Source organism: Phoca vitulina, unplaced genomic scaffold, assembly GCF_004348235.1.
Source record: "Phoca vitulina isolate PV1807 unplaced genomic scaffold, GSC_HSeal_1.0 scaffold36, whole genome shotgun sequence".
NCBI lineage: Eukaryota > Metazoa > Chordata > Mammalia > Carnivora > Phocidae > Phoca > Phoca vitulina.
In genome coordinates this window covers 9,137,793-9,160,625 of record NW_022589739.1, presented here as the reverse complement: position 1 = coordinate 9,160,625, position 22,833 = coordinate 9,137,793, and the positions used below count along the sequence as shown (strand labels likewise).

Sequence of the window (22,833 nt, the reverse complement as noted above, 5' to 3'; positions counted from 1 at the left end):
GGGCAATCTTAAGTGCCTTAGGCCTGTGGCCACAGAGTTGTGGCTGAGACCCCAGGGATGGCAGCAGGGACTCCTGCCGCAGTGACAGCGTAACTGTGTTGTGCCTTACCCACAGAGGTGGTCGCTTCTTTCTGGTAATAAAGACAATATTTATGTAGAAAGCAAACAGCACCACATATCTTTAACCTCACTGGGCAGGGAAGAGAGCTGGGCACAGCTGGAGATGGAGTCCCGCGTGTTGCCCAGCATGACAGCGGGTGGCCCCGAGCCAGTCCTTGGCCAGGGGCACACATGGCATTTGCCAAGTGTCATGGACGAGGGAACTGGAGTAGGGAGGGACCCCCGTATCCTTCAGAGGAGGTCTGGGGCCTCTTCGCTTCAGGCTCCACCTCCCTCTTATGAAGCCGTGGGGAACCTCGTGCTCACTGACTGTGGGTCGCATCTGTCGAGCAGACCCCAGAGTCGGTTTCCGTTTCAGCAGCGTGAGCCTCCTCAGGGGCAGAGGGGGAGACAAGAATGCGGCCTCGTGGAAATTGCCTCTGTTCTTTTGTGTGCTTTGTCAGCCTCCCTGCTACTAACCTGGCTGGGCCCATAACCATTGTGGGGGCTGGTCGGTCTGTCGGCAGAACGGGAACAGCCCTGGCCTCCTGATTTAGAGGCTGGCTAACTGATAATGGCTCTTCCAGATGGGCCTTGTCTGGACGGGGACTGACGGAGAGACACATCTTGCCAGTCTGGGTTCCTGCTCATGAGATTCCAGTTTGCCTAGGGCAGGGTTTGGCCCTCCTGGGTCCCCCGGGCCTTGTCTGCAAAATAACAGCAACCTCGTAACCGTCTGGCGGCCGGAGCAGGGCTTGATGGCCCCATGAAGGGCACTCTGATTGTCCCAGACGGAGGCAGTGCTCTGGTTTGCTTCTTAAACTACCAGCAGCCCCAGGGATGGCTGATAACCCCAGGCCATGACCACCTGGGCCTCTCTGAAGTCAGCCTGGTGCCTGATCCCAGTACCCGGGACACTGAATGGCAGGTGCTCCTCGGGGCTGGTTGCTGGGCGTAGCTGTCATTGAGCCCCAGGGCCGGCTTTGTCCCTGATTCCTAGGGTGTCCTGGGGAGAGCGTCTCTGCATGCACCTGTTTTGAAACCCTGCATGGAATTATGTCACTACATTTCTCTGTGGTCTCAAGCAAGGCTTGTGTCCCTTTGTGGGCCTCAGTTTTCCCACCTGGAAAATGTGGGATGATACTTGAAGCTCTCAGAGGATGCTTCTAAATCTACAATGTCTACATAGGCTTAGGGAAGAGGGAGCAGACCAGCATTACCTGAGGAGGAGGGGAGGCAAGGGAGGCTCCTGGCAGTGAGGAAGCTCTATCAGCAGCTCCCTGAGGGTGCCCAACCATACCTACCCTGGGCATCAGCATACGGGGTCCCGTTGTCACCGGAAATTGTCGGTGTATTCAGCATGCTGAGGCCTTCATCCCTGCCGCTTTCTGCTTCTAGAAATAGCTGGAGCACTGAGCATGCGTGGAAGGGCTGCTTCTCATCTCCCGTGCACCCTGTGTTGGTGCCAGGACGGGCCCTGGGAGCGTGTGCACACAGCAGTGTGGGATACTGGAAGCTCCAGCCTTCCCAAGGACAGAAACAGCATGTGCCCTGCCCAGCTGTCACTCCCCAGGGCCTGGGCCCCTCCTCACCCACTCTCCCAGGACAGGACTTGCATGCCATCCCTGTGAATCACAAGCCGAGTCCATCCGCGTGTGCTGACCAGGCTGCTGCCCATTTTACAGATGGCCCCTTCGGAAGGCACTGTGACGCAGATAGGGCTCCTCTCCCAAGACATTCACCGCCTCACGGTAGGATTCTGACCCTCTATCTGCAGTAGGCCAGGTGCTAGGGTGGCCCCACGAGTTTGGCGTGATACCCACAGCCTGAGCACCTCCCCTGCCCCCCCAATCCCAACCTGGGTCCTAGGCTGTGCTAGGAATTCGAAGGATGGTGCTGAGCACTGTGGCCTGAGCTGCTAGGGGCACTGAGAAGGGTCACGGGCCTTGAGCTGAAACCAGCTAAAGCATGCCAGGTCTTGGTCCTCTTCCCAGGCTCAGAGCTGGTGAGGAAACCAAGATGCTTGGCAGTTCCGGGTCACCTGCCTCATCAGCCCAATGCCCGGGCCTCCTCTCTGACCTGGTGGGCACTGCTCTGCCCTCTGCCCAGGAGACACGTGCATTTTGTGCCATGCCTCTGGCCTCATGGCAATCATGGGCATGTGGACACATCCTGGTGTGCCTCATGGGGACAAACTATCATGAAGGGGCAGAATGGTGTCCGGGAGAGATGCCGCTTTGGAGGGAGGCCAATCTGGTTCAAGCCCCTGCTCTGCCTCTCACTGACTCTGGGACCTCAGGCAAGTCATTCTCTCTGCGAACCGCAGCTTAGTTGTCTATAAAGCCTCCTCGCAAGGCTTAGAGACAGACGACAGCTGGCAGGAAAAGTCCAGCCACAGAGAAGATTCACACTGTGGAAGCCCTATACCTTCCACTGCCCCTTACTTTGGATGGTCCCATCACTGAGCCCACCGGCTGTAGCCCCTGTCCCCGTCCTTCGCTCACTGATCTCTTAGGGCACATTAAGAAGGCTGTATCCAAGGACAAGATGGAAGTGGAGGGGGCAGGGGGCTCCCTGAATCGAAATGGCATCATTTTTATTTTATTTTTCCCTTGGCTCGCACACTGAAGTGAATGCACCCAGCCTTGCCCTCCACTACTCATAGGCCTTGGGTGGTCTTGAGATAGCAACTTCCCCTCTAAGGTATGAGCGATGTATTGTCTTGATAGCGCAGTCTGTTCTGATTCCGCATGTGGGGTCCCTGGAACCCCATGAGCTTAGAGGGTGCCAGTGGTGTCAGACGGGACCTCACCCAGTGTCCCGCTGCTTCCTGCATAGCTGCCGCACGGCAGCCTTGACCAAAACCCTGTTCAACTGGCCCTCGGACTGTGTCCTTTCAGACTCTGCTGAGCCAGGACCAGCTGCTGAGCGACTCTCGCCTGGCCGCTCCCAGCCCTGAGGACTGGAGGTGACTTTCTTCGTGGCCAAGAGCCCAGAGAGCCATGCATGGGGGCCCCGAGTCTTTGCGTCGGGGAGCTGGCAAGGCCATCCGCAGAGCCCAGACGGGCTGGCAGGACCCCTCGGACGTGCGCACTGACAGGAGCGAGCAGAGCGGTGAACAGATGTCCAGGAGGGGGCCCCGGGGGCCCTGAGTTTTCAGCCATGCTAGGCTCTTCACCACAGCTTTTATACCTTTTGTACTTTTATACATGGATTGCCCCCCACTTCTGTGGGGAGGGCAGTGAGACGTCAGCACAGACTCAATGGCCCCTGCTCTTCCTGGTGACGTTTGGGAGGTTCTTACGCCAAAGGGGAAGGGCAAGGAGTTCATAAAAGCTCTGCTGGAAGAAAATTCTGGAAAAAAATGTTCTGGCTGTCCTGTAGTGGCTGAGCTGGCTGAAATGACAGGGAGCCCCTCCTGGCTGCTTCCACACCGAGGGGGTACTTCCCTTCACAGGAACCGGCCCAGGGTGAGCACGGCGAAGGAGCAGTGGGACTCCTCCCATGGCCCTCACTGCCCTCGTCCTACCCTCCTCTGCAGCAGGGTGTCAGCTTGTCCGTGCTGCTGGGCCTCCTCAGGTCTGAGCAGAGGCGGCTCCAAACCCTGGGTCCCCTAACCCTGGCTGACCCGCAGCGCAGGCTCCCAAGTGCAGGTGTCTGGTCAGATGGCTGCCCCCAGCGGACGGCCCTCGCGCACCCCAAACAGCGTTTCCACCCCTGGCCATCTCCCCACACAGCCTGTTCCCTGCCGTGTCTCCTTTCTCGGGGAGAGGCCCCGTGTGCCCCCAGCCATTCTGTCCCTCCCGACCAGTCTCCCCACTGGCGACAGCCCCATCCTCTTCCTCCCTGTGACAGCTCAGGCCTCCTCTCTCCTCTGCTTTCCAAAGCTGGTCTCCTCGGTCCCCCACCTCCCCAGTTGGTCCCCTGCCGTTCTCTCCCCTGTCCGAGAGCGGCCTTCCCAAAGCACCGTTCTCATCCTGATACCGTTCTGCTAAGAACGCCTCAGTTCCAGAATCGAGAGAGGAGTTCAAAAGCCTTAGGCAGCACCCATGGCCCTTCCGAGTCTCCGGCCTCACGAACCCTTACAAAAGCCTGTGCGGCTGCCTTTCCCTCACCGTTAGGTGTCATTTTCCCCCGGTCCCCCTCACAAGGCTGAGTTCCGCCTGTCCAGAGCCAGCAAGCCACACGGCTTCTTTCAGGAAGCCTTCACTGATGCGTCGGAGTTTCCTGTGTCCCACTGTGCCGTCAGCCCTTGAGCCGGAGCCCTCCTGGCTCCCCTGCTGGGTGTCTTTCTCCCTCACACAGCCACCCTCAGCACGAAGGCACCGAGCACCTGCTGTGGGCGCACTCCCGTACTGCCAGAGTAAGAGCCAGCCCTGGTCCCCAAACTGCTCAGGGACTCCAAGCAGGCCGCCGTGCCGTGCTCCAGCCACTCACCCCTTCGTATGTGCAGGTTAAGCATGTTCCATGCCAGGCTGAGGGCTGGAGGTCTAGGCACGAATGTCAAGGTGCTTGTCTGAGGGTGCTGATGCTCTAGTGGGGGTTACACCTCTGTTTTAAGCTGAAAGGTACAGATGCTCCAGTAGAAACTACTTGTCCTTTTTAATGGAGAGCTGGGGGAGCAACCGGAAAAGACTTCGAGGAAGAGGTGCTCCCTGGATTTCAGACCTGACTCGGTTCCCGAGTGTGCCAGAGGGGAAAGGTGTGGTAAGCTCTGTGTTGGAGGAAAGTACGAGGGTGGGCTCTTACTCATCATACTGTGCCCAGCGGAGTAGCTTCTCCAAGTAGGGATCTGCTGAAGGTGCGCTGAACACACGCATGGGTGAAGGCTCGCAGCCCCTCCCCCCCCACACCCCGCACCCATCGCACCCCTACCCACCCTCTGTGAGACCATCCCTAGGCAGGGCACAGCTGTACTCTGCTGAGTTCTCTAGAGCCATCCCACCCTCTCCTGTCCCCTCCACACGCATGCACACACGCACATCCAGTGACACCCGTTGGAGGCAATGCTAACAATGCCAGTTTTTGCAGAAAGGAAAGGACTTGGAATTAAGCACCCAGGTCTGAAGCCCAGCTTCGCTGCCTCCTGTTGTGTTGGAAGGATCTGAAGATAATAACTTAGAGCCTCACTTTCCTCATCTGTAACTCGGGAGAACATCATCCCCACGGAATCTCCGGCTTGTTGTGAGAATGATGCGAACTAAAGTGCAGGACAAGTTCTACCCACCCCTGGGCAATGGAGCAGCACGTCAGCCTGGCCGCGGACGGCCAGGGCTGGGGGGTCACTTGGATCACTTGGGCGTAGCAATGGCAAGGATTTCAGGAATAACTCCTGGAGCCTCATCTCATTTGCAGTTCAGAAACTTCTGTGCTAACCACCCCACCCGCCACACCAGAACGGGGCCTGGCATTTAGAAGATGCTGAGAAAACCAGGGCCCTTGCCTCCATCTGTTGTGCAAAGCACAGGGAGTCTAGCATGGCTGAAGCCTGCCTACCATACGGATTTACAACTCCCTAATACCTTTCAACACCGTTCCCACTTCAAGGGTCTCCTACCAAAGAAGGAAGAGAGCACATGGAGGGTGCCTGGGCCCTCTAGTAAGTCTGACCTTAAAAACAACACTCTGGAGATGGGAGTTCAAGAGAGATTACTGGGAGTTGATATGACCCCAGTTGGATCCTTCTGGAATTCTGCCCCTGCACTTTTGCCAGTTCTGACCTCCCTTGGACACACACAAGACCGTTCACATGTAGGGCTGGCCTAGCAGATTCCCCACAGAGCCACATCTCCTGAGCTGTCTGCTTTGTGCTGAAGTTGATTTCATTAAACTATGGGGCAAGGCACTGAACAGAGTTCCTTCGAGCCTCCCAAGCTACGAGGCCTCAGAAACCAGTCTGCCTCCAGCCCCTTGAATGCTTCTTAGGCTCACACCCAAACGAGAAGCCATGTGCCTGAGGATGCATTACAAGGCACTTGTGAACACATCCCAGTTTAATGTGGTGAGGCAGAACTCACTCCGAAACAGAAAGGGACTAGGCAAATTTGCTAGAAGCAAGGGAGGTATCAGTAAGTGAAAATCATATCCTTGGTATAACCCAGTTTCTCCAGGTTAGGGTGAGCAGTTGTCTGGATCAGGGGCAGTGGGCCACACACCAGGATGAGCGTGGACTGCCCAGGAGGAGGGAGGTGCTCCTTGATCATGTTGGCGGTGATGTAGCCTGAGCTGTACTTCCAGCCTGAGGTTAAGCAGAAGTAGAAAAAAGCTGTGAGGCTGCTGGGTAGAGCCCCTGACCCCAAGCCATCTGCCCCCACCCCAAAGAGGGAGGCAAGGCTGCTCTCCAAGGCTTAGAAGTCTGCACTGCTGTTCTCTGCAGAGAAGCCGGGAAGTGGAGGACATGGGAGACCCAGGAAGCCTTCAGTATTGACCCCACATCCCAGGCTCACTGCTGGTTGTCTGACGCCGCATGCAGGGGCAGGGATGGAGAACACAACAGTGAGGCATGGTGTGAATCAAGGCAGGGAGCTGGGGCTGGGCAGGGTGGAACAGGCCTGGGGTTTTTGTGGCTCGGTTGGGGGGCGCCCTCTGCTGGGCAGCGAGCTATATGACAAGGCAGGCACAGCTGGGTGCAGTAGGAGAGGCAGCATGAAGGTGCAGGGTGCCGGGGTGGCTGGGTGCTGGCTAGGGTTGCAGCAGCTGCCTGGGGCTCGCCATGTGATGACTACTGTCCAGGAGAGGTCGGGTGGTAAGGGGGCGAGGGGTCCATGGCCATGTGTGTGATGTCTCTGCGGGATGCTGTGTCGAGTGTAGCATGGAGTGGGTGCTCAGAGCAACCCAGTGACCGGGTGTCCCTCCGAGTCCCTCCTGAGGTTCAGTGCGCGTATGGACTGCTGCTGAGATACCAGACACTGCTCTTACAAGCAGGTCGCCCCAATCCTCTCTCCCTCCACTTCCATTTCCCATGCAGGGACAGAGCTGAAGGTCTCAGCTCCCAAGCACAGTCCTAAAAAGCAAACAAACCCAGGGACTAGTTCCTGAGGTGGGTCAAGGGTTGGAGCTAACCCACAGTGGGGACTATGGGGATCATACCAACAGGAGGCCTGTCCAGGGTGTACCATAGGTCGAACTGCTCTGGATGAGTTCTGGCAACTTCTTCAAGCTCCTTTCTCACCAAGATATCCTCCTCTGTCTAGAAAAGAAGGAACATGAGCAAAGCCCCAACAGGGACATCCTGCTTGGTCCCCACACTGAGCACACGGGTCAGCACATTTCTGCCTGAGCTGACCCCACTCGAGTGGGGGTGCTCTCGCCACGAGTCCGGGGCAAACAAAGGTTCTGCTGCAGCTTCTGCACTACCAGCCCTCCCTCTTGTGGGCGGAGGACAGGGGAGGCTGCTGCAGCGGCCGTGACCGCCCTCCAGCTGGAAGGCCACTGCGGAGCCCAGGCGGGGTGGCCTCACTCAGAGGTCTCAGCCCCCCGCCCCCATCCACACTGAGCACCACGCAGGGCTAACCCAGCTGGAACCCAGTTGGAAGGAGCGGAGTGTGGGCCCAGGATCTTGTGCAGGGAGCGCAAGGGGTGAAGGCAGTAATACATGAGGTCCCACCTAACAGCACTGGAGAGCTAAAGCAGAGGGCAACACAGGCTGGAGCTTCATTTGGGGAAAGGAAACCAAAGCCAAAAGAAACTTGTCACAGGCTCCGAGATACTGCAGAGAGGACCTGGATCTTAAAACTCATCACGGTTCTTGTGCCCGCAATTCTACTTCTGGGATCCTATTTAAGAAAATAATCTAAAAGGCATCAAGCATTTTATCCTTAAAACTGTGAAAACTGAAAACAATCTGAATGCAGAAAATACAGTAAATTCTGGTGCAACTTGATACAGACTGATGAAAATATTTATAAAGAGGTTTGATGAGAAGAAATGCTCGTGTGGTAATGTTGAGTGAAAAAACCAAGCAATACATAAATGTAATTGCAAATACACGGCATGTATAGAAGAAAGACAAAAAAGATGTCAAGTACTTATATACTTCTGTATTTTCTAAAATTTCTACTGAGGGCATCTATGATTTTATACTCAGAAAAACAGAATTGATTATGAAGGAAAGAAAGCTTAGTCCATAGGGTGGCTGGGGAGACAGTTAAAAACAACAACAAGTGGGAAACCGGGCCTGGACTTCGCTCCTCCAGCAGCCACCCCCCCACACCCCGGCTGAGCACCTGCTCGGCCCTCCCGTGGCAGAGGCAGCGAGAGGTCAGTCAGGGGGAGGTATGAACGCAGACGGCCCGCTCAGCAAACGTGCCTCCCACCCCTCCAAGCTCAGGGCCGACTCGGCAGAACTGACCTGGTTGGCAAAGATGAGGGACATCCTGGTCCTGTCGCTGGGGTTCTTTGTGATGTGGCGAATGAGCTGCAGCATGGGCGTAATCCCTGGGACAGGAAGGAGCAGGCGGGACACAGCTAGTGGTGCTCCCTCCCGCTCCGGTACCCACGATCCCTGGTCTGCAGCCCCTTAACACTCCGCCTCAGCCCCAGTCCTACTTCTCTCGTGCCTGCCCCCAAACTCAAAGTGGAAAACCGCCCTTCATTTTGGTTTTCCCTTCTAATGCAACAATAAATTGAAAGCCCTTTCTGATGTTCACGTGCAAGATGGAAGGAGCCCTGGCTCTGAACTGGCTAGTTTCACACTCAGCCCGCTATCCCGACTTGCTCTCAGAGCAGGGTGAGGCAGGTGCCCGTCTGAGCTCTTCGGTGTCCCCATGTGTACAACAGAATGAATGACGAATAAGTGATCATTTCACAAGCGCCTGTGATGGTGCCTGGCACATCGTAGGTGTCCTGATACATCTGTTCTGTTCTCTCATTCACTCATTCTCAGGGGATGGGGAGATTCGGGCTTGACCTGCATCCAGGAGCCCTCGGGGGACCATGTGTGGGCTTACTCAGCTCGGTCCCCAGACTCTTCCAGGGGCCCCAGCCTGACTTCTGGGGCAGCCAGCATGCTGGATCAGGGGAGCAGGGCACATGGGGTCCATTTCCAGGCCTGTCATCAACCTGCACTCCCCTCTAAAACAGCCATGGAAGAGTCTCCTCTAGGATCAAATGACTCCAAAGTACGAAAGGTCTTGGGGCCCTTCCCCCCATGGAGGAAGCCCCGGAAGTCTCTCACCTGTGCCCCCAGCAATCATTCCCAGGTGACTGACCAGCTTCTTTTCAGGCTCACTTGTTTTGTATGCCTTGATTGAAAAGTTCCCTAGAAACACAGAGGACCCCTCTGACTTCTGCAGCTCTTGCCTGAGAGCTTGTAAGAGGTCACGGGCTTCCCTTGGGACTCCCAGGAGGCAAGGCCACCCGAGGAAGGGGCCGCACCGTTCTCAACCAGAGAAACGAGTCAGGGCGGCCCGGGGGCCATGGTGCACAAAGTGGAAACTGAGCCAAGGACTCACTGGACCTTTTCTTCTGAGGGAGGAGGGAAGCACAGTGAAGTTAAATGGAGCCTCACAGAGCACTCTAAGCCACAGCATGAATGAGCGAGTCAGTGATGAGTATGTGGTAAGGAACAAGAGTGGATGCCATCCATCCATCCATCCATCCATCCATCTATCCATCCATCCATCCATCCATCCTTCCACTGCTCAGCCTTACAGACACCTTTTCTGCATCAGGCATCGTTCTGGAGATCCAGTTTCCATGAGGAAACACCCCAGCACTCCCCTACCTTAATGAAGCTTACAATCTCATCAAGTGTGTGTGTTGAGTGAACGTACGAAGGCTTTAAGGACAAGTCCACAGGACCCAACCCTGAGAAGTTTTCTACAACAGTGGACCAACCACAAGAATCTTCTTCCTTCCAGCGGGAGGCCCAATGTGAACCCCCCAGTACCTGGCTTATGATAGAACAGGCGACCGGTTGGCCCTCGAAAAAGGATGGTGTCGCCAATTTTCATATTCTCCAAGTACTGAGTCATCTTCCCCCCTTCTGGATAATTGGGGTGCACATTTTTGAAGTAGATCTGAAAAATAAGGCAGCCTGGTTTGTACACCCTCAGACCGGAGGCCACAGCTGCACACAACTCAAAATTCCATTTGCTACTGGAAACCTTGAAGCAAGAGTTCTCTGCCCTCACAGTTGCTCTAAGCACCCCTGAAGACTTCACCACAGCTTCACTGTTCCATGACACTGCTGGAAAGCCCTTCCCAGGTCAGGGGCTCCTTCCCCACCCTACCACCTTTCGTAGGCTTGGGAGGGTGAGGCAGCTGGTGCCCCACTTACCTTTATAATCAAGTCCACAAAGCCTCGGTCATCATCACTGGACACCGGTGTGTAAGCCCTGACCACCAGAACACCATCAATTTTGGCCAAGAGATGGACATAGTTACCTACAGAAAAGGCGTCCAATGCTAAATGTGAGCACAGCCAGCCGAAACAGGCCCAGGATTCCCATAAAGGACTGAGCTTCAGGGAGGCAAGTGCCTAGTGTGGCAGGATGCATGGGAGCACGGCCAGGCAGGGAAGGGGCCCAGAGCCAGGATGCCTGGGTCCTAGGCCTGCCCTTGTCACTCTGCACACTACCCTGGGCAAGTCACTTCACCCCTCTGGGTGAGTGGGGATGATGTGCCTGCCCTGCCTCCATCCCAGTGGAGTTGTGAGCTTCACGTGAGTGCATGCTTCCTGCGTCAGAGTCCTCTGTTGCACGGGAAGAGCTCATTCGGGTTGGAGGCTGAGTATTAAAAATAACAGAAAGGTGTGCTTCCCTTTTAAAGCAAAATACGTTGCCTTCACAAAGCCATTTCTTCCTGAACTGGGTGGATCGCTGGGGTCTGTGAAAGAACCACAGCCCCCTCTTCTGCTTCTTGCTGCCTGGCTCAGGGCCGGCCTGGGCTCACAGGCACACTGAGCCCCGGAATTTGGACACCACAGACCAGGACTTCTAGAAAGAGTATTGTGTCTTCCTGGCCTATGGCTCTGCTTGAGGAAGAGTAAAGTTCTGAGCCGCGGAATTCTGCCCCTCCAGGGTAGAACCGAATGGACCAGGCATGGCCACAGACCTATGGATCGGGACTACGTCCCAGTGTCACAGGATGGGCGGGGCCGCTCAGGTCACCGCTGGATCTTAAAGTGGGACACTTCGGTGACTACGAGGAATAGTGGTGCAGGCAGGAGCTGCTAGGGGACAGAGGCAAGAGGAAGCTCTGTGGTCTCTGGGGAGGCCCTGAAGCCTGAGGTGCAAACACTCCGGGTTAAGAAAGGACAGGCTCTATACTGAAATTAAACTGCAGGGAAGGGAAAGAAGAAAGGACAGGCTCAGTGACTCTGGCTATGGCCTGGCTGCGCATCAGGAACACGCAGAAATAAATGCCTGAGGCAGCTTCCTCCTGAGAACAAATGTGAACCTGGAGACCTCAGAAAGGCTCTTTCAGATGCAGCCAACCTGGGTCTGGCCTGGCCATGTCCGTCCCGGAGAAAATGGGGCTGCCCTGGTGGGCCCCATTTCTCACCTGCTTCGATTCAGCTGAGCTGGGAGGCCCTCACAGCAGACTCTTCCAAAAGCCTCCAAACTACCTATCCCACTAACTCTGTACCCCCCACACCAGGGCGAAGGAGAGGGGGGGTCATGGCAGATTCTGAGAAATTCTGTGTCTCATCGTTTTTCATTCTTTTAGCCTTCTTGCCAGTAGGCCTGACCCCACAGGCCAGGCAGAGGGCTGGAAGGCAGGCTGGCGCTGAGCTCTTGTGGATGGAGACAGGAAGAGGAAGCAGCAAGGAGGCTCGGGGGCCAGGTGGGCTACCTGGTGAGTAATTTCATGACCTGATAGAGGAGAGGTCAAGGTTTGGTCCTACACACAACAGGACAAGTAGGCATGGATTAGGGTCTCCAGCAGGCTGGCAAGCAAACTAGCAGTTTGTTCAAAGCTCTGAATCCCTAGGCTGGGGACCTAGCCGAGGTTTTCCCCCTCACTAAGACGGACTTGGGCGTCTAGTGGTGTTACAGACTAGAAATGGGATAACTCGGAACTCTAGGCCTGCTAGGGCTGGTATTCATGCTGGGTCCCTTCTTGTGTGGGTCTGAGGTCCCTGCTGAAAAGACACACTGCGTGGGAAGACACACCTGACTCCCTCCTGCCTCTCCACACATTCTGGGCCTTTCTCCTGACTGTAGGGGACATCAGTTCCTTCCATCCCTCACATGTACACAGCACTTTGCACGTTCTCAATTTTCACACCCATCAGTCACTTTACCCTCACAACAACCCAGGTGGCAGGCAGGCCTGGGAAACTCCATTTCATAGACCAAGGCTCAGAGAGGTTGAAGGACTTGCCTAAGGTTGCCCAGCAAGGAGCCTATGATGAGATCTTAGAGCTTCTGATTCTAGATTCACTTATTTTCAGTGAGGAGACATCACTTCTGTGTCAGCCCAAATCGAACAATGAGAAAGGAAATGGACTGCCCCCAAGCCCATCTCTCTACATCTCTGAGCTGACCTGTCTTAGGAAAGGCAACCTCTCCACCCCAGCTGAGTTTCTGAGAGGAGCAGAGTGCTGGCAAGGCCCAGTCCCTGGTGATGACCCCAAACCCCACTCACCTACAGGAAGCCCCAAGACATGGTCTGGTGAGGGCAGTCCAAAGCGGAACCTCCAGGTGTTGTGGGTGATTTGCTATAAAACAGAAAACAGAGGCAGGCTCTGTCAGCTTTCGAGAAGCCTTTCTGGGCAACTCAAATGCCTGGTAAAGGAAGGAGCTCTATTTGGTGCAATCCCAGCACACGCACGCGCACACACACACACACACACACACTCGGAGGCAGTGAGAGCAAACTGGAGGCCAGAAAATGCCTGTCCCACTGCCCTGCCTTCCCAGCCAGCACATTCTCCACCACTCTCGTCCTCTTCTTTTTCACAGGCTGCCAGTGGAGGGGGTGGGCTGACTCCACTACCTCTTTCTCAATCAAGGGCAGCGGGTACTTGGTCTCAGAGTCCTGTAAGGTGGTATGTCTTCTCCGCGAGTTCATGTTCCTCAGGGCCAACAGGACCACTGTAACTCCAATGATGGTGACGGCAAGGAGCAGGGACGGGTCCTAGCCAGACACAATGTGAGCAGGGCGCCTCAGGTCCTGCCTGCCCTGGGCAGGACAGTGCTCAGGCACGACAGCACCCTCCCGACACCAAAGGCACAGGAGAAGCTGGGCCGAGCCCAGAAGAAACCAGACCGAGGCAAAGGTAATAAAACAGAATGCAGGGCGCCTGGGTGGCTCCATCCGTGGGGCGTCTGCCTTCGGCTCAGGTCATGATCTCAGGGTCCTGGAAATCGAGCCCCGCATCAGGCTCCCTGCTCAGAGGGGAACTTGCTTCTCTGTCTCCCTCTGCTCCCCCCCCCCCCCACTTTGTACTCACTCTCTCTCAAATAAATAAATAAATAAAATCTTAAAAAAAAACCAAAAAACAGAATGCAGGCTGAGCCTATGGTGGATCTGGAGGATAGGGAGGAGTCAGCTGCAGATCAGACACGGCCAGGCAGAATTAATGTCACCAGGCCCTTCCTACCCATCGGCCTCCAACCTGGTACACCCAGGGGTACAAGGGTGAAAGTCCTGGGAGACCCCTCCTTGAGGTGATGGCATTGCTGCTTCTGCTTCTTCCTTTTTTTTTTTTTTTTTTTTTTTTTTTGAGAGAGAGTGAGGAGTGGGGGTGGGGGAGTGTGGAAAGGAGAGAGAGACTTCCAAGCAGGCTCCACGCCCAGGGGCTGAGTCTGATGAGGGGCTCGATCCCAGGACCTTGGGATCACGCCGGAAGCTTAACCAACTGAGCTACCCAGGCACCTTTGGTGGCACTGCTTCTAACCCCCAATCTAAAATGAACGTCGCAGGCCCCAAGGACAGATCTGCGGAGGGGGGATAGGCACGGGGTCCTCCAGCAGGTAGTTGCGGCTGAGCTCGCCGCCCCCACTACTCCCCCGACCAGGTTCAGGCGGGTTGGGCTGGGGGTGAGTACCTCCGACTTCGGGGTGCTCCATTACCTTAGCGCCTCGGGACCCACCAGCACCCTCCCAGGCAGGCGAAGGAGGCCTGGCCACTCACTCGCAGCCACTCGGGCGGGCTCCCGCCCCCGTCCCCAACCCCGCCCCGCGGCCCGTTCCGCTCGCCCGCCCCGGGTCCGACCCCAGCCTGCCGCGGCGGGACCGGGGATGGGCCGCGGCGCCCCGCTCGCCGCCACACCACGCCCGCCCCGGCGCCTCTCGGCGCCGCCCCGCTCCCCGCCCCTCGCGGCCCCGCCCGGCCCACGCCCTCGCCCTCGGCCTCACCCGCCCAGCCGGCCCGGGACCCCGGCGGACTTCCGCGGCCTCGCCCCGCCGCGCCCCGGGCACCCACCCGGAACGAGACGCCGAACATGTCGTCGAAGTGGGGCTGGCTGCTAGGCCGCGGCGCGTCGGGCCGACTCGTGGGCGCGTCCGCAGCTCCGCCTGGCGGACGGGGAAGCCTGGCAGACGCGCGGGCCGACGCCGGGAGAGGCGCTAGGCCGGCAACGCGCGTCCGGCCCCTCCCGCGCACCCCCCCCCCCCCCCCCCCGCCCGCGCAACCCCCGGCCCCCGTAACCCCTCCCCGCGCCCCGCACAGCTCCTCTCCCGCGCGACTCGCGCCCTGCCGCGCCCTGCCCGCGGGGTGCCGCTGCCGGGGTCCCCGCTCCTAGCGGCCATCTCTTGTTTATTCGTGGCCCCCTCTCCATCCCGCCCTCTCCCAGCACTCTCGGAGCAGCCCAGATGGAGAACTTCCTCTCTGCACCTGGTCCGAACTGTGCCAAGGTGGGAGAAAGGGAGGGGCGTCTGGGTGGGAGGAGGGGATGCTGGTAAAAGAAATGGGAATTTAGGCCAATTCAGAGAGCACGTGAATATAATCGTTCAACGCGCATAAAGAGCTCCTACTGTGGGCCTGGTCTAGCGCTGGGTGTTTGCCCGGATGGGGGTGTCATGGAGTTAAGACATTCGTTCAAAGCGTTCATTCACTCCTTCATTCATTCTCTACTGGGAGAGAGAGACGACAGGTGCCCAACACTAGACCAACAGGAGGCAGAATGGCAGGCATCGACCGACGGTTATGGGGGTTCTTCGCAGCACATTTCAGAACCTTGATAACCCCCCTCCCCCCATCAGTTCTCCCCTTGCCAGTGGTAAAGGTAACTCCCTGCCTCCTGGGCCTGAGGGAGACAGAGAGGCCAGGAAATAGCCAGCCATCCCCAGCCCCCAAATACACACCAGCACAGGCACATACTTAGTGGACACCTCCCCTAATACTTGCAGGTACCAGGATATTATTGTTACATATCTTAATTATTGACAAGCTAATAAATGTAAAATGATGGCTCGTGAACCTAATATCATTTACCTAAGAGCTGAGGAGGTTGAACATCCTTCATATGTTTATTCCCCATGGTGGTTTTGGTTTTTTTTTTTTTTTTTCCGGAAAAAAAAAAAAAATGCCTGCTCATGACTTTTGCCCCTTTTTCTCTTGAGTTGAATTTTTCTTACTGATTTTTAGGAGTCTTATGTGTATTAGAGACCACTTCTTTGCCAGTTATATCAGTTACAGATATTTTCTCCTGGTATGCAACTTCTTCCCTCCCTTCCTTCCTTCCTTTTTCTCCCTTCCTTCCTTCCTTCCTCCCTCCCTCCCCTTCTCTCTTTTCTCTCTCTCTGTCTCTGGCTTTTGATGAATAGCAGTTTGTAATTGCAATGTAGTCAAATGTATCAATCTCCAATCTTTTGCCTTTATGGTTAGCGCTTTCTGTGACTTGTCTGTTCCTATGCAAGATCATAAAGATATTCTCTATTTTTTCTGACAAGACTTAAAGTTTTTCCTTTAACGTTTAAGTCTCTCAACCACCTGGAACTGATTTCTGTATAGGATGCAAAGCAGGGATCCGACTTAATTTTTTCCATGTGGATAATGTGTTGTCTCCGTAATGTTTGTTGACTTGCTCACCTGGTGGCTAACGTGCAGTGTCACCCTGTCATCCATCAGTCTGCATGTAAGCAGGAGTCTGGTTCTGGTCTCCCTGCTCTCTTTTGATCTCGTTGCCCAGCCCCTCTGCCAATAGCACACTGCTCTAATTACAGTCGTTTATTACGACTGTTTATACCTTTCCCTCGTACATTCTTTGGGTCTCAGTTCAAATACCACTTCTTCCTTAGAGATGCCTGATCGAATCCCCCAATTTAAGTAGATGTACACATTATATTCTATTCATGGCTTTTACTTCGGTTTGTAATTATACATCCTGTATATTTAATTGTTAAATGGCTGATTCTCACATTAGTCTAGATGTTCCATTATGGCAGGGATGTTGTTTCTCCAGGGCTGAACACAGTGACTCTCACACAGAGAACATTCAATAAATAGAGAACAAATGAATGAATGAATTCCTCTCTGCCCTGCCACATTTAGCACGCTGCCTGGCACATGATAGATGCTCCAGAAATGCTCAAGAGAAGAACAGTCCTTTCTGTCAGTGTCCCCTTTTTTGCTTAATTTGTCTTCATAAAACATGTCAGCCGATGACATACTATGTATTTTATCTACTTGCTTACTCTTTCCCTCTACTACAATGTAAGCTCCATGAGGCCAGGACTTGCTGTGTTTTTGGTTTTGTTTTGTTTTTTTTAAAGATTTTATTTATTTAGTTGACAAGAGAGCAAGAGAGCACAAGCAGGGGGAGCAGCAGAGGGAGAAGGAGAAGCAGGCTCCCAGCTGACCAAGGACCCTGATGAGGGGCTCGATCCCAGGACGCTGGGATCATGCCCTGAGCCAAAGGCAGATGCTTAACTGACTGAGCCACCCAGGTGCCCCAGGACTTGCTCTGTTTTAACTCCTGTTGTTTCCCAGGCCTCAGAATAGTGCCTGGCAATTGGTAGATGCTCAATAAATATTTAATGAATGAATGAATGGGTGAATGAAGAATGAACTTAATTTTCTCCCTCTGGTTCAATCAGCTCTTTCTTTTTGGCTTTGGAATCATTGGGCACCTCCGTTTTGCCTGTGGCTCTCTGAGCAGTTGCCTCTACCCCCCATTCTCCCTTCTCTTTTTCCCTCCGTGTGACCAGAGAGGCAGCGGCGCATCTCCCTTTGTTACCCTTCGAGCAGGATAAGAGGCAGGCATTTGTCTGGGCTCCCAGTAATTCTGAGAAGGCAATGCTTGCCCTCTCTCCTCAGCACCCCTGCACACTCTAGATGCGCCCCTTGCATGCCCACGTTCTGCCTGGTTTGGCTCATCTTTTACTCCTCTCCTGAAATAGACCGTGAGCACACGTCTCACTCTCTACATCTGCGGCTTGGTAATAGGGCCTGGCAAAGAGGAGGCGCTCAGCAAGTGTTTGCTGAAAAAAGAATGAGTATCTGCTGTCACTGTTTTAGGGTGTATGAGACTCTGCCCCACAAGACAGCTTCTCAAGTGAGGGGGCCAGCCGCCCTCACTGCTGAGACTCCCTGGGGGGACTGATGCTGTTGCCAAGTCAAAGCTCCCTGAGCCTTTGCTCTCTAAACAGTGTCTGGGCTGCTGTGGGCTTTTCATTAGCTTTTTGACCTTGAAAATGATTTCTTTCCATTTCGCCCCTGAACAAATGACCACCTCTGAGGTTCTAGCTATTAAGCCTACATTGTGGTAGGTTGGATAAATGACCTTCCCCAAATAGGCCCACATCCTAAATCCCAGAACCCATGAATGCTGCCTTATGTGGCAAAAGGGGCTTTGTTGCTGTGAGTGACCTAAAGATCTTGAGGGGGGGAGACTATCCTGGGTTGTCCGGTTGGGCCCACTGTAATCACAATATTCCGTATAAGAGGGACGCCGGAGGAGACCAGAAGGCAATACGATGCCCGACGCAGCACGTGGAGTGACCATCTTGAAGATGGAGGGAGGGGCCACAAACCAAGGAATGCAGGTAGCCACTGAAGCGGAAGACGGCAAGAGAAAGGATTTCTCCTGAGAGCCTTTGGAAGAGACCAGCCCTGCGGATACCTTGACGTTAGCCCGCTGTGAAACTGATTTTACACTTTGGGCTTCCAGAACAGTAAGAGACTAATACATTTGTGCTGCTTAAAGACAGCAAAGTTGTGGTAATTCATGATAGCAGCAATGGGAAACTAATACACTAAATAAACTATTATTTTTGTCTCATCGGGCTTGTTTCTTTATACTTGGATTTATTCCAGAAACAGCTTTCCTGGGATTTGGATCAGAAAAGCCAGGAAGTGCTCCTCCCCTCTGGTGCCTGATGTTCTTGTTGCTCTGTGTGACTCCTTTCTCCTGCAAACCACCTCCCTCAGCAGCCTCCACGCTGCTGCTGGCCCTGTCCTCAGCTCATTTTCCCTGCCAGGCCCCGTGAGCAGCCCATCCACTCCATCCCTTCCTCCTCACCCTGGCTCTGGCCTGTCCTTTGGGCATTGTGCACAAATGTCATCCTGAACAAAGGGTCCCAGCAGCCCAATCCAGGCTTGGGGATTGTCCTCAGCTTGACTGGGCTGAGCGTTATGAGAGAACACTGATGGGACACCTCACCCACTCCAAGCACCCAATACCATGACCAAGGGAAAACCTTGCTTGAATTGGAGTTTCCTTGGTTTTCCTCTTCAAGGATTTTAAGCTAGAGTGTATTGATACCACCTGATCAGAATTCCCCACTGTGCCCTACAGGTGGGCAGAGAGTGATAGTAACACTTTGCTTCCTGGACCAGCTTCAACCTCGATTTGTATAACAGAAATATGGCATGGGAGACCTTGCATGCACCTGGTAATCGGGGGCTGACATGGGCTGATGGAGTAAGACTGTATAAAGGTAAGAGTCTTTTTTTTTTTTAGTTCAGTTATCCAACCTAAAGTACATTAGTTTTTGGTGTAGTGTTCAACGATTCATTAGTTGCCTGTAACACCCAGTGCTCATCACATCACGTGCCCTCCTTAATGTCCATCACCCAGTTACCCCATCCCCTACCCCCCTCCCTTCTGTAAGAGTCTTGAGACACCGGGAATGGGCAGAATTTGCAGAAACAGTGTCAATGTCTTCATCTGTAAAATTAGGGTCAATAATACTACCTATTTCTCAGATTTCCTGAGAGGATTATAGGAAATAATGCATATAAAGGGTTTGGCCTGGAGTAAATAATAAATGCTAACTCTTACCAGCTTTTATCTATACGCTCAGTAGAGTTAGGGACCTGGGAGTCATTTTTTGTATGTGTGATTTTTTTCTTTCCTCCATTTTAAACGTAATTGGTCATCCGAGCTTGTAGATGCTGTGAACACAGTGTTTGTTGAACCTGTTTTGTTCCCTCCTGTCACTCTTGTAGTCCCCATCGTAGTTGGGCTCTTGTGTCTATGCGTCTCCTCAACTGTTTCCTGCCTCCGCTCTCTCCCTCTATCCACTGGCATCCTGTTGACTTTTGCCAGATTAATTTTTCTTTAATACGGGTCTGATTTTTTTCTCTTCTGTGCTCAAATGGCAATCATTGCCATCCTCCGACTACAAGACAGAGTCTAGCATTCTTTCTACCAAAATAAGGCCCTCCACAACTAGGACCTAAGCTGTAATTTTAAATAATCTCCCCTCAGTTCCCCTGCCAAAGCACCAGACACACACAACTGCACTTTTTACCCTGAATGTCCCTCTGCTTAGTCTTTCTGATCCTTTGCTCATGCCAGTTTCCCTCAATGGAATGCCTTCCCTTCTCTGTTTACCTGAAAAACTTCCGATTCTTGTAAGACCCAGCAGAAATGTCTAATCCTTAGCTAAGCTTTCCCTGCTACTCCTAGAAGACACTCCCTACTCTGTGCTCCCTCTGTTACAGCATTTACCGCTTTGTACGAGGGCAGCTGAACATGGCTCTCAAATCCTATGGGAGGAATCAGGGATTGGGCGTTACTTGCTTTTGCATCCCCAGAGCCTAATTGCAAGTCTGGTGAGAAGATGGTGCTCAGTGACGACTTGTGCATGACCATATGAAAGAAGGAATGAAAGAAGTGATGGGTCATACGGTAGGGAAGGGGGTCATAGCACCAGAATGGTGTAGAACTACCACCGGTTCTCCAAGATAGGCGATGTGGGGGCAGGGGAAATCTCCAGGCTTATTTGAACAAGGTGTGGGCTCCATCTCACTTAGCAGTTGTGTGACTCTGTCACTTCGATTTTATAAGCCTCAGTTTCTTTTTCTGGGTGCGGGGTAAGCGTCCTCCTCTTTTCACACCACACGGGCAGTGTGAGAAGCAACTGACAGAAGGTGCGTGAGGACGGAGTCTGGGAAGGACTGTAGAGCTGTAAGGTTCCAAGGACCCTTGTGTGCGGGCTCATCACAGCCCTGGATGATGGCCCCCGACGGCCCCGGATGACGGCTCCCGTGGCTGTGCGCACCCTGGAGGCAGGCAGCCCTGGGCCTCTCTCAGACAGACAGGCGGACGAACAGACCTACAGAACTGAAGTTGACCAGCCAGCCACAATGGTGCCCAGCCATATCCCACAGTGGTGCTGTAGGAGGCGGGGGGAGTACAATGTGCTTGATGGACCTTCTCTGTTAGACGAAAGGAGCCTTAACTAGACCCAGTGAGGAAGGGAGGCACATGGCGCTTGGGTGCTTGAACTCCCCTCCAGGGGAAACAACCTGAAGTTGGGGTAGCTGGTCACCACGTGGGATGGCGTCTGACTCACCCTTGTGTTGCAAGTGCGCAGCATGGCACCAGGTGGATGCGGGCCTCGGGGGGTATTTCCTAAGTGACTGTTGTTCATTCTACAGTCTTGTTGGGGCTGGAAACAAGGAAAGGCTGGCCTACAGACAACTCTTCTGTAGGTTTCCAGGAAAAGAAGAGGGCCTCCATTGTGAAGCTAGACACAATGGACAAACTTGGCATTGGCTCTGGAATCCTCCCGTTTCTCTAACTTGCAAAGGGAAAGAAAATTCAGTCCAGATCCCGTACTCCATGCCCACAACATATATGGCCGACTGCTGGTTAGCGTTATGAACCTGAAGATCTAGCGGTCACAATGACATGCTAGTGGCCAGGCTGGCTGGACAGAAGGGAGGCTCCCGGGGCTCTTACTGAGGGGAGTCTTTGGCCCAATCATGATTCTCGCATTCACCACCCAGGCAACTGCATGCTGTTCCCTGGAAAATGAGAGGAAAAGGAATCTCCGCTATGGCCTCATTAAAATAGGTGGGGTTAGGAGGTGGCTCTCTAAGGGGCCCTGGGATCAGAGGGATAGCAAGGCCACCATTTGGGCTAGCTCAATGAAAGCAACAGCCATCCCTTCTGGCAGGAGAGCAAGGCTCTGGAGAATATTTTCCCTTCTGTGTATGTAAAAGATTCTAGGGCTCAGAAGCATGAAGCAATCTGTGTGAGGTCACTCGATGAGTTACGAGCTCTAATGGGAACGTAATCAAGTCTTGCAACTTCATCTGTAATGTCAGCACAGATTACAGCTGTGCCTGTCAGTCGTCTGCAGGACGTGTCTCCGAGGCACAGTCCCCAGCCCTGATCATCTGGCCTGTCCAGGTCAGCTGAAATGACTCAGTAGGGTGCAGAGGACATAGGTGCTGTAAAAGAATGTATCTGTCTTCCAAAATAAAAACAAAAGCTCTATAAAATGACCAAACGCTAGGTAGTGTATTTAAAAAAAAAAAACAGTTTAAGCAAGGGGCGCCTGGGTGGCTCTGTTGGTTAAGCGGCCGACTCTTGATTTCGGCTCAGGTCATGATCTCATGGTTCTGGGATCAAGCCCCGCGTCGGGCAGATGCTCAGCGTGGCATCTGCTTGTCCCTCTCCCTCCTCCTCTGCTTCTCTCCCCCTCCCCTCTGCCTTGGGCTCTCCCTCTCTCTCTCTCTCTTTCTCTCAAATAAATAAATAAAATCTTTTTTTAAAAAAAGATTGAAGCAATATACAAAATTAGGAAACTAGAAAATCATGCAAACACAGAAGGTATTAATTATTAAGGAAATGTTCTGTACAACTCAAAGCAAGTAGTAGGAAAATCTGAATGTTATAGCTATTAGTAGGAGATTATAAATTATCAAAATTGACTGAAAGAGAAAATTTTAAACCTAAAAGCCAATAAGAATGAAGGAAATTGAGAAAGTTACCTTTAAGCCTTCAAGGAATAGATGCTTAGTATATGTAATTGCATGACATCATTATAATCATTCTTATGTTCTAAATCGTGTGCAAAGCATAGAGCAAGAAGGAAAGTTCCCCAGTTCTTTTCATGAAGAACACTGATATCAAAGTCTGACAAAGGCAGACAATAAAAAGAAAGCTATAGGTCAGAGTTCTTAAACTTATTGGTCACAGGACACCTTTACACTTTGAAAAAAATCACTGAGAATCTTAAAGAACTTTTGTTTATGTGAGTTGTATTTATCAACAGTTAACTATTAGAAATTAAAGCAGAAACTTTAAAAATTATGTATTTGCTAATTTATTTAAGATAACCATAGGCATTAGCATAAATAACCTGTTTATTCAAATAACTACATTTTCTTTCTTTTTTTTTTTTAAGATTTTATTTATTTATTTGAGTGAGAGAATGAGATAGAGCATGAGAGGGGGGAGGGTCAGAGGGAGAAGCAGACTCCCTGCTGAGCAGGGAGCCCGATGCAGGACTCGATCCTGGGACTCCAGGATCATGACCTGAGCCGAAGGCAATCGCTTAACCAACTGAGCCACCCAGGCGCCCAAATAACTACATTTTCCAAAAC

General features: G+C 53.3%; 2 protein-coding genes across 3 annotated transcripts in view; one reads left to right on the top strand and one right to left on the bottom strand.

Moving 5' to 3' along the window:
• The window catches only part of PPFIBP2 (PPFIA binding protein 2), a 144,150-nt gene extending 140,637 nt beyond the window's left edge, over nucleotides 1-3,513 (top strand). The window contains exons 26-27 of the mRNA XM_032427115.1: nucleotides 1,785-1,850; nucleotides 3,000-3,513. Coding sequence (XP_032283006.1) covers nucleotides 1,785-1,850; nucleotides 3,000-3,071 — 138 coding nt within the window. The 3' untranslated portion in view covers nucleotides 3,072-3,513. The remainder of the gene's footprint in view (nucleotides 1-1,784; nucleotides 1,851-2,999) is intronic.
• A 2,064-nt stretch (nucleotides 3,514-5,577) lies between these two features.
• On the bottom strand, nucleotides 5,578-14,557 carry LOC116646435 (NADH-cytochrome b5 reductase 2). 2 transcript variants are annotated; one of them, XM_032427168.1, is made up of 9 exons: nucleotides 14,473-14,557; nucleotides 13,042-13,182; nucleotides 12,691-12,763; nucleotides 10,379-10,485; nucleotides 9,989-10,118; nucleotides 9,275-9,358; nucleotides 8,450-8,535; nucleotides 7,189-7,288; nucleotides 6,080-6,337 (listed from the first exon to the last, which is right to left on the bottom strand). In XM_032427168.1, the coding sequence occupies exons 1-9, from the start codon at nucleotides 14,491-14,493 to the stop codon at nucleotides 6,165-6,167; spliced, it is 915 nt and encodes a 304-aa protein (XP_032283059.1). In that variant the 5' UTR covers nucleotides 14,494-14,557; the 3' UTR covers nucleotides 6,080-6,164. The 2 variants fall into 2 exon arrangements, with proteins under 2 accessions (XP_032283060.1, XP_032283059.1); XM_032427169.1 differs by lacking the exon at nucleotides 13,042-13,182 and having other exon boundaries at nucleotides 5,578-6,337.
• Between the last annotated feature and the right edge of the window lie 8,276 nt (nucleotides 14,558-22,833).

Coding starts and splice junctions, on each gene's coding strand:
- LOC116646435 (XM_032427168.1), bottom strand. CDS start 14,493: ATGTTCGGCGTCTCGTTCCGG. Junction 10,119..10,378: donor TTGTGGACTTGATTATAAAG/GTAAGTGGGGCA, acceptor CTTATTTTTCAG/ATCTACTTCAAAAATGTGCA. Junction 7,289..8,449: donor CCCTCATCTTTGCCAACCAG/GTCAGTTCTGCC, acceptor CTTCTTTTCTAG/ACAGAGGAGGATATCTTGGT.